Consider the following 9,999-nt stretch of genomic DNA (forward strand, 5'->3'; position numbering starts at 1 on the left):
TGTGTACGGGTCTGGGTGGGAAAAACTGGTACAATGTACACGCAGGTTTTTTGCGGGTCCGGATGAAGGGCGGGGCTGTGCACTGTGCCAGGCGGAGAGACAGGGTGCACTGTGCCGGGGGCGGTGCACGGGCAGCTTGGGGTGCACGGGTGGGGGTGGGGATTTGCGGGACACCGAACGTGCGGGGCCCTGCGGTGCAGGGAGAGGGTAGCGCGGCCTCCGGAAGCGAGGGGGCGCTGTGCCAGCTCGGGCACGGTGCGGGGCGTCGCTCCTTCCGGCCTGGTAGGTGCGGCTGCCATGGCGCGGAATGTGCTGTGAGTAACGTGGTCGGCGGGCTGAGCGGGCAGCGCAGCCCAGATCGGGTGGGCGCGGGGCCCGGGCAGGAGGCGCCCGCACTCAGCCAGTTTCCCTCACGGGTCCACACGGCAGGCCCACCGCGGTGTAATGTACTGGCTGTCAATCACAGCTAACGGCGCGGGCCTCCTCTGGCAAATAGCCACGGCCGGTGCTCGCAGCACCCCTGGCCTAAGCCCCCAAAAGTTGCTGCATTCACAGATCTCCACGTGGCCAGCAGGGCTGGCCTCCCACAGTCTAAGCAGGAAACACGTGTTCAGTGAACACGTGACCCACTGGATGGGTGGCCCCGGGTTGAGCGTTAATGTGGGTTTTGGGGGGGGGGTTCTCATGGAGATGGGATTTGGGGAACCTTGCATACAGCTGGGGAGAGCGTTGCAGGAATTGCCTGGTGGGCACCCGTGTAATTTCTTTCAGACTGGCTAGGATGGACCAGGGTCCTCAGAACAAGACTGTCTGGTTCAGCTCTCATGCTCACGCCCAAGTTTTGCAGGGAGCTAGTGGGACCCGTGTGTGAATGGATGATGGGTGGAGGGGGGGCAGGGTGAGATCAGGGATGAGACCTGAGCTACCTAGGGCAAGTCACAGCTTAGTTACCAGGGGGGAGTCAGGTTCCCAGATTGTGAAGGGAGGAGAGCCAAGAGTTCCACTTGAAATACGCTCTTTGGGGTGCTTGTGAAAAATAGTAGGAAAGAAGTTAAGTTAGGGAAACCGTGAAAAGCCAGGCTTCAGAAAAGCAGCGGGGCTGGGAGCGCAGGGAGGGTCCTGGGACCAAGAGGAGGCTGCAGGGTTTCCTAGGGGAGTCACCAGGTTTGGGATGCACCTGGCAGTCTGTGGGGAGAGTTTGTGTGCAAGGGCAGAGTTAGGGAGAACAGAAATCTGCACATAGTGCACATGACTCCAGTGTGGTCTTAGGGGCTCTGCGCTCAGGTCCTGTTCCTGAAGATTCAGACTAGGGAATTTAGTGTGCAGTGTACCCCTGTTTCCACTGTTAAGGAAGGTCTTCCCAATTTTGTCCTTATGCTGTGCCTCAGTGGGGCCCCACTCATATCCCCCTTCAGAACCTGCCCTTCTTTCAGGGTCTTCTCACTGCCCCCTTGCTGCCTGTACCTGTAGGCACAGAGTTCAAGGTTCTCTCAGGGAGGCTCCACCATGGCATTGGCAGCAATCTCCAGGCAACTGGTCTGGCAACAGTGTATGGATTTGATCACTGGGTTGACTCTTTTTTGTTTGTTTGTTTTGTTGTTTTGTTGTTTTGTTTTTTCGAGACAGGGTTTCCCTGTGTAGCTTTGCGCCTTTCCTGGAACTCACTCGGTAGCCCAGGCTGGCCTCGAACTCACAGAGATCCGCCTGCCTCTGCCTCCCGAGTGCTGGGATTACAGGCGTGTGCTACCACCGCCCGGTTTGGGTTGACTCTTGAGCCGTTGAGTTTGGCAAACATTGGGCTATGGGTCCTGCCTCTGAGGCTCCCACCAGGCTACCTTCAGAGTCATCTGAAACCCAGGCAACTGCTACTCTGTCCTGAAACCCCCCTGTGTTCTCAGCCTGGTCCTTCCAGTGTGGTTCTTTCTTGAGTTTGAGAGCCAGTATGTACTTCTCCAAAGCTGAATCAGCATGGAGTTCAGTCTTTCACAGGCCTAGGTTTGACCCACATGTCACAACTCTGGTTATCAGTGTGACCCTAGGTGGTTCTGTGTACCCACCCTCCACCTGGGCATCCTGGACTTGAGTTTCTCCACTTCCATGTCTGTTCAGTGGGCTGGGAGGTGTACAAGGCCACCAGGCAGAGATTCTGCTTTGTCTGAAGGTCTGATAATGGTGAGAAACAATGACTACCCCAAGTCCTTAGCAGCTTCTGCCTGTTTGGGTAGTTTTAGGAGTCTAGTGAGGTATTGCCAGCTCAGAGCACTGTGTTAGAAACACTGTCTTCACCAGCTCCCAGCCCGTTCGTCTCCCTCTCAAGGGCTCTTCTGGGCTGGCGGGGAGAGTAAAGGAGTCCTTCGCCCTGGCTGTGGGAACACCTAGAAGTAGGGGTCGCTCTTACTCTCTTAAGTTTTTACAAGCTGAGATGACAGCCATTATTCTGACACCATGCCTCACCATCAGCCTCAGCTCCTGGTTTTATTTATTTATTTATTTGTTTGTTTGTTTGTTTGTTTTAAGCTGCCCTTTTGCCCTTTCCTTAGGCAAGCTGTAGTGTCCATAGCCCTGGCACCCCAGAAGGGAGGCTAAAGACTGGGAAGTTTCCTGCCCCCCAAAACTGATCAGACCATGCATTAGGGACAGGCCCTGTGACCTCCATGTCCCTTGTACAGATCCTGTGTATAACTGCCCCTGGCCTGCCTTGACCCTACTGGTGTGAGTGGACACATGAGCCTGTAGCACTCTGTGCATGAGCATGTAACCATAATCCTGTAATCTCTTCTGAGCAGGTACCCCCTCTACCAGCTGGGTGGCCCCCAGCTCCGTGTATTCCTAGCCAACTTCTTCATCCAGCTGGTGCGGCCTGGTACTGCCCAGCCTGAAGATACTGTGCAGTTCAGGATCCCCATGGAGTAAGTGAGTCCCAGAGGAATTTGGGGGCTGGGGAGCGGCCTCCAGGATGTGGGGCCCGTCCTGTTTTCTAGCTCAGCTCCCCAGGGCCAGGCTTTTCCTGTGGTGGAAAGACCTGGGGCCACTTTGCTTGCTCAGCGGATGGTGGAGGGGCCTGGTGTTTGCAGAGCTTCAGGCAGCCAGAGAGCAAGCATGCTCTTGGCTGGCTTCCTGGCTCGCCCTCCACCTGGGGAAAGCTTAACAGAAAGCCTGAGATTTGTTGAATTCTTGCCTCCATCCTTTTCCCAGGAACGGAGTCCCCGGAGGCTGGGTTGGAGCATGCTGAGATTCGCAGAGCTTCTGGATTGTTAGCCCTGAGTTCCTCATCTCCTTCTCAGTTCAGTGTGCCACTTTTTTAGGGTGGTGCAGTACAATATGAACTGTTGGTGCTGCTCTGAGTCCTAAAAGCCTCAGCTGGGGAAGAAGGATCAGGGGGCAGAGAGATATACCTATATAAGCTGGGGTAGGGTCTCTTCAGCCTTACAGACATGTGCAGGAGCTTATGGTGACCAGTTGTGCTGAAAGCCTATGTGGGCTTCATCCACCCTGTCCTAGAGGCCACTTTCCAGCAGAACTTGTAGACCACAGTAGCAAGTCTTTAGTCACAGATAGGAACCCAGCCTGGGGACAGGCCTGATAGTGTACATTTTACCAGGCCACCCAGCTGGCTCCTGGTGATGATCAAGGATCCAGGTACAGAGGAAAAAGTAAACCAGGCTGATGAAACCAAGCTGTCATTGCCCTAACTTATCCTGGTGTCTGGAGAGAGGACAGTACTGGCGCCTAGCCTCATCTGGCCACAGCTACTTCTGAATTGTTACCCTTAATCCCTGGGTAGGATATCTTTCTCTGTATCTCTTATCTAGGCTTAGCTCAGACTTGTTTTCTTTCTGTCTCCTCCAGGATGACCAGGGTGGATCTCTAGAATTACCTGGAGCAAATTTATAACATTCCTGTGGCTGCAGTGCGCACGCGGGTACAGCATGGTGGGTACCTTTGTTGGTTTCTTGCCTACTGCATGGTGTCTCCATACTCCCCATGAGGGGAAACTGAGGCATGAGGGACTTGGTAGAAGTCTGCTCCCAGCCCCTTTCCTTATAGTCCGTTGAAGGTCCCCAACACTTTTAGCTGTGACCCTGAAATGTTGGTCTCCACAGTCTCCTCCTATAGTAGACCCTGATGTGGCCCTTCAGTGACAGGGCCAGTGCCCAGGGCTGGTTGGCAGTGCTACCTCCTGAGAAATGCCCTCCCTAGAGAAGCTCCATTTCACCAGAGAGAAAAGAGGTCCTTTTATTCTTTTAAACTCTTTTGCTGTCATTTCTGTTTTCAAAGACTATTTTTACTTAAACATAGGAACTGGTTTCAGTGGCACTAATGGGAGGTCTGTCTGAGACCCCTCTTGGTGTACAATCTACCCTTTGAAACCCCGATCTCCAGATGATATCCTGTGCCTTGCTGGAAAATGGTTCCTAGACTGTGGGGGCTGATCAGGGACCAGGAACTAAGGCAGGGTCTGCTGTCCCCTCACAGGCTCCAACAGGAGGAGAAACTACAAGAATGTAAGGATCAAGAAGCCAGACTACAAAGTGGCCTACGTGCAGCTGGTGAGTGAGAGCAGCCCTGTTTCTGCTCCTTGTCACAGCTGCGTCCTGGGGCTGTTTGTGCAAAGCACTCCACCTTTGTGAAGCCTAGACCTGGAGACCTGGGAAGGGAGAAGAAGCCCAGGTCCTAGTGCACCTCGGCCGGCCGAGCTCACTGAGTCCATTCGTTACGTTGTGTTAAAGGCTTGGCTTTGTGTTTGATGAAAACAAATCAGAAGGTGAATGTGGAAAGCCACAGCTCTGTGAGGTCCCGGCCTTGGGCAGATCCTGGGCCTAATGCACAGTTGATGTTCCCTGTAGGAGTCCGATGCAGTGAAGAGGTCAAGATGTCTGGGGCACAAGGGCCCTGCACATTCTGCTGTTAGTCAGTCTAATCATGACAGGCTCCAAAGCCATTTCACCTCATCCTTGCCTGGGGTCTTTATTCACTGAGATACAGACTTGCCTGGAAGTATGCATTTTCAAGCCCTCTTTTCTTTGCCTCTCTCCTAGACCCACGGTGGTCTTTGAGGCCAGATTTTAAACCACCACCCTTCGGTCTTAGTGTCCAAGTAGAATCCCCTTTGGCCCCTGGGAATCTTGCCTGGAAGAGTCCACTCGGCAGGGTCCATTAACTAGCCCCCCACTGCTTGAACCCCACAGGGGGGTTTCCTCCAATTTCTCCAGTTTCTGTGTAAACAGCCCTCCAGGGAGCACAGCTGCCACAGCTGGCCACTAGATGGCAGTCATGCTATTGAGAATGGGCTCCTCCTACCCCACCCCAGGCTGGATGGTTGTTTGTTCAAAGACCCTGTGAGGAAGGCAGCTTTGCTGAAAAAAGATCCACAGTTGTTCTAAACAGGGTCTAATATTTGCTGTGCACAAAATCAGCCACGCAGGTGGGAAAAGAAGGCCTAGGCTGTCTGAAGGCCTGTGTGTGTGTGCATTTGTGCACTGGTGTTGAATCCACCCATCTGTCTTTGTCATGGCCTGTGGGGCCACATCCATATGCTGACATTTGCCACAAGTCACTTCAGAGACAGCTATGGTTACAAGTGGCTTTTGAGACATCTGAGCCCCTACATTTCCCCCCTCAGCCCCACCACACTCATGAAAGCTGGACGGTAGTTCTTAGATCTGGCGTCTGCAGCTGCCACCAGGCATGCCTCCTTCCTCTGTGAAATCATGATAAATGGGGACCCATCGTGTCCCCACTGGGCAAGGCTTCTCGATCAGAATTAAAATTTGTAATGCACCCCCTTCCCAGTTCCAGTCTAGAAATGGTTAGTGTTTGGGACTTCCCGGCTGTATCTGCAAAGACTTTCTTTGTCTTCTAGCGTGTCCTTTGGGGGTGGGGGCTTCTGGTAACTGTATTGTGAGGCTCAGGAAGGGGCAACCAGAGAGAGACAGTTCATTGTGAGTGTGGAAGGGGAAAGGCGGGTCCCACGTGGTGGGCGTCCACATTTTTCTTCTGACAACCTGATAAACATCTTTTTGGTCGGGTGGGGAGGGAGCCTTAGCAAGCTCTCAGTCCCCACATAACAAAAAGTGCATTGACCATGTTTACACAGAATGGTGTTTGACTGAGTGGTGCATACAGCCCCTGAGCCCTAGGTTCCAGGATAAATGCTATGGGCAGGCACAGTCCAGTCCAACAATGGCTTTTGGGGCCCTGGGATTACTGGAGTCAGGACTGGCTTCTCCACTTTTGGCCTTTTTTCCTTTCCTGCCTTGGGCCGCTCAAAACCGGCTCTCCCTCCTTGGAGGGCGGGTGGCTACATTTTTTTAAAAGTATGAAGTCATTATCTCTAGAGATAGTCCTCAGAGCAGTCATAGGGGCGCCCGTAGATGGTGAAACGGGTCCCTTACTGGTTGTCTCTGTTCTTTCCCAATACCTACCCGCAGAGGCTGTCTTATCTCAGTCTCTGGACCTCAGGCTATCATTTTGAGTTTCAGCTGCCACCAAACACAGCTGTCAACTCTAGATGGGCCATCAGCTCTGCTTACAAGCTACTGCCTCCCCTTTTTTATTTTTCAAATAGGGTCTCATCTTATAGCCCAGTCTGGCCTCGGTCTCCTTGTGTAGCCAGGGGTGACCTTAAATTTCTGATTCTCTTGCCTTGACCTCCCAGTGCTGATTACAGCACCCGGCATGAACCACCCAAAGTTTTTGTGGTACTGGAGATCAAACCCGGGGCCTCAGTCATGCTAGGCAGGAACTCTACCAAGTAAAATACATGCCCAGTCCCAAAGCAAATCTTTGGAGGCCAAGTGCACATCTCTGACCGAATTTACTGAGGTGCCCCAGATGCAGAACTCCCTGTTTGTCTCCATGTGAGACAAGAGGGGTCTCTCTGCCTCTGGGTTGGCCCTTTTGTGGCCCTTTCCTCTTACACCTCTTATCTTGGAGATGTTGGCAGGCTGCAAGTGAGCCTCCCAGCCCTGTATCTGCTTAGAGCCTTGCAGAGCTGGCTCATTCCCCTCCCAAGGCCTTCACTGGTGCTGGCCCACGTTCTTGGGGCCCCAGGCTGGGACGTGGCCATGCTGACACACTCTGAACTTCTAGTGAAAGACGTAAAAGCAGTTAATTTGCAAAGCCAGACTTGATTTATAGACTGCTGCGTATGTAGGTTTCTCTGTACGTTTTATTTGCCAAGTTCGGAGCCTGGAGGAGGGCGGCCTTTAATGTGGCTGAAGGCCTTTAGATATTTTGGATGGAAAAAGTTTTAGCATGGCACCAGACGTCATTTGTGTCCTGTTTTTCTGCTCCTAGTTCCTGCCCCCAGTTCCACGGGCTGCCGCCTGGTGAATGGGCCTTTGCTGGACTGCTTTTAATGAGCCTCGGACTGGTGCAGACCCCTGTAAAGAGATAATGTCCATGAAAAGGGCCATTGTCCGGGAATAGCCTGCCGCTGATAGATAAAGGTCGGAGGGCTGGCCTGCAAGGTGTTTGTTTTCCCAGCAGGAACCCTGCCTAGAGACACTGGTGGCTCATCATCCTGTTTGTCATCCAGGGTCCAGGACTGCTAGCCTCTAGGCATTAAATTCCTCTGAGTGATGGGAAGGTCAGCCTCAGTCTCTCAACTAAGCCCCCTGTTTTTCTCTCCAGGCCCATGGGCAGACATTCACCTTTCCAGATCTTTTTCCTGAGAAAGAGCCCAGTTTTGCAGAGGAAGAGGAGCCTCAGCAGCAGAGGCAGAGCAGCAACCGGTGCCCTGGTATCCCTTCTTGGTTTGGCCTGTGACCTGTGATAACAGGGGCTGGGCCACAGACCTAGTGAGCACAGTGGTTCTGACAAACCCAAATAAAAATCCTTTGTGGAAAAAGAGCTGGACACTTTGCTTTCTGTCATGGATGGCACCTCTGGGTCTCTGACACATGTGGTGCAGGAGGCCTGGCAGTGGGTAGAGCCTGAGGCAGGTCAGCATTCTGGGGGCATAGACAGCAGTATGGACATTCATAACTGATAGGACAGCTCAGGGGGCTCTGTGGGAGCAGAGGCCCACTGTCAGGCAAGTGTGTGAGCCCCAGGAAACAGTCCCACGTTGCAGTCCTCATTGGGGGGAGGAGGGAATCGCCTGTCCAGGCAGGTTTTGGTGGGATACAATGGCAGGAAGGACCAGAGAGGGATGGTGAGCAGGAAGGATGTGGAAGGGCATAAGGGAGATCAGAGGCAGATCTGCAGGCTCCAGGGGCTGTGTCATTGAAAGGAGACAGCCAGGCCACCATGACCAGAGGCTATGGGTGGTGAGGCATGAAAGAGCAGAGTGGAGCCAGTATGAGTACAGGGACAGAGATTACAAGGCGCAGAGGACCAGCAGGATTGATTGCTAGATAAAGATACTTCCCTTTAAGCCTGGAGGCCTGAGTTTGATCCCCAGAACCCAGGTGGATAGACAAAGTAGGCGCCACAAAATTGTCCTCTGATTTCCACACATACGGGTAGCACACCTGCCCCCACATACCCATCATACCTACACAGGCAGTAATTTTCAAGATTTTTTAAAGAGCAAAGTCATGCACCTTTAGCTGTGTTGACTGGAATCTTGAGAGTGTGTGTCTATTGATTATTTTTCAGCATTGATGCCTGAGTTTGTGTGTTTGTTTGTTTGGGTTTTGGTTTTTCAAGACAGGGTTTCTCTGTGTATCCCTGGCTGTCCTGGAACTTGCTTTGTAGACCAAGCTGGTCTCAAACTCAATACCCCTGCTTCCCGAGTACTGAGATTAAAGGAGTGTGCCACTAAGCCCCAGTTTATATTTGTAACTGTGTCTGTATATGATTGTGTCTAGGTGTCAGAGTGTTTGTCATGTCATTGACTAGTTGTATGGGTCTGTAAATGAAGTGTCTCTGTCTGTGTTAATACACTGTGTCCGGTGTTAATACATCTGAGAGTACACTGTATCTCAGAGCATATGCGTCTGATCCTGTGACTGTGACTCTGTGTCAGTGTATGCATCTGAAACTGTTTCAGTGTGTGTTTGAATGTGACTGTGACTATGTGTCATTGTGGTCATTAGACTATGTGTGTGAGTGTGACTATATGTCTGTGACTGTGTCAGTGTGTGTCTGTAACTCTGTCAAACTGTCGGTGTGTGTGTGTCTGTGTGTCAAACTGTCGTGTGTGTCTGAATGTATCAGTGTGTATGTGACTGCCTCTGTCTCTGGGTGTGTCTCAGTGTGTATATGTCTTTTAAGTGTGTGTGATTGTGATTATGACTGTCTCAATGATTCTGATTGTGAGTGTGTCTTGGTGTGAAATTGAATTCTAAGGAGGAAGTTTGCTTAGAGATTTGGGGAGCAGTCGTGGTATCACCAGATGCTGGGGACAGCCCAGTCTCAACACTCATGTGCTCATGTGCCATCTTGCCCCTGTCTCTGGGCGCCTGTCTGCCTGGATTGGAATCTGTGCTCTGCAACGTGGCTCGGCTGTGGGCTGTGGGTTCTGAGCAGGGCTTGGGGCCCCCTGAGATGGAGTCGGTACTCAGCCCCACCCCTACTGGAGTGCAGAGCTGGGGGGATGGGGGTGGAGAGCATGCTGGTGAAGCCTGAAGGCCAGCAAAAGCACCCTTCAAGTGTTGATTTAGAGGATGGGGAAGGTCAGGAAGTGGGCAGGAGAACTGTATTTTCCTTAGAGAAATAATTCATGGGGCCCCGGGCACGGAGGACCCTCACTGTTGGGGGAGGAGGAATCCCATCTTTCACGCTGCATGCACAAGGAACTGTTCACAATCTCCACAGGGGCACAGACAGCCCTGGGGGCCAAGGTCACTCTTCATCATGTCCTGCTGGCTGCCTCAGTCCCCCACCAGCTTTGCCCCAGTCTCTCTCTCTCTCTCTCTCTCTCTCTCTCTCTCTCTCTCTCTCTCTCTCTCTCTCTCTCACACACACACACACACACACACACACACACACACCCACCCACCACCACCACCACCACCACCACCACCCACAGGCCCAGGCTACAGCCCACTC

The 9,999-nt window shown here is 52.6% G+C and overlaps 1 protein-coding gene across 1 annotated transcript; it reads left to right on the top strand.

Annotated features, from left to right (window-relative positions):
* The first annotated feature begins 261 nt into the window (after window positions 1-261).
* On the top strand, window positions 262-7,854 carry Mrpl23 (mitochondrial ribosomal protein L23). Its single transcript, XM_036196017.1, is given in 5 exon segments — window positions 262-314; window positions 2,787-2,909; window positions 3,850-3,932; window positions 4,477-4,550; window positions 7,636-7,854. Coding segments are annotated over 5 exon segments (432 nt in total). The 5' UTR covers window positions 262-297; the 3' UTR covers window positions 7,771-7,854.
* Window positions 7,855-9,999: the final 2,145 nt, after the last annotated feature.

The sequence above is a fragment of the Onychomys torridus genome, chromosome 1 (assembly GCF_903995425.1).
Source record: "Onychomys torridus chromosome 1, mOncTor1.1, whole genome shotgun sequence".
NCBI lineage: Eukaryota > Metazoa > Chordata > Mammalia > Rodentia > Cricetidae > Onychomys > Onychomys torridus.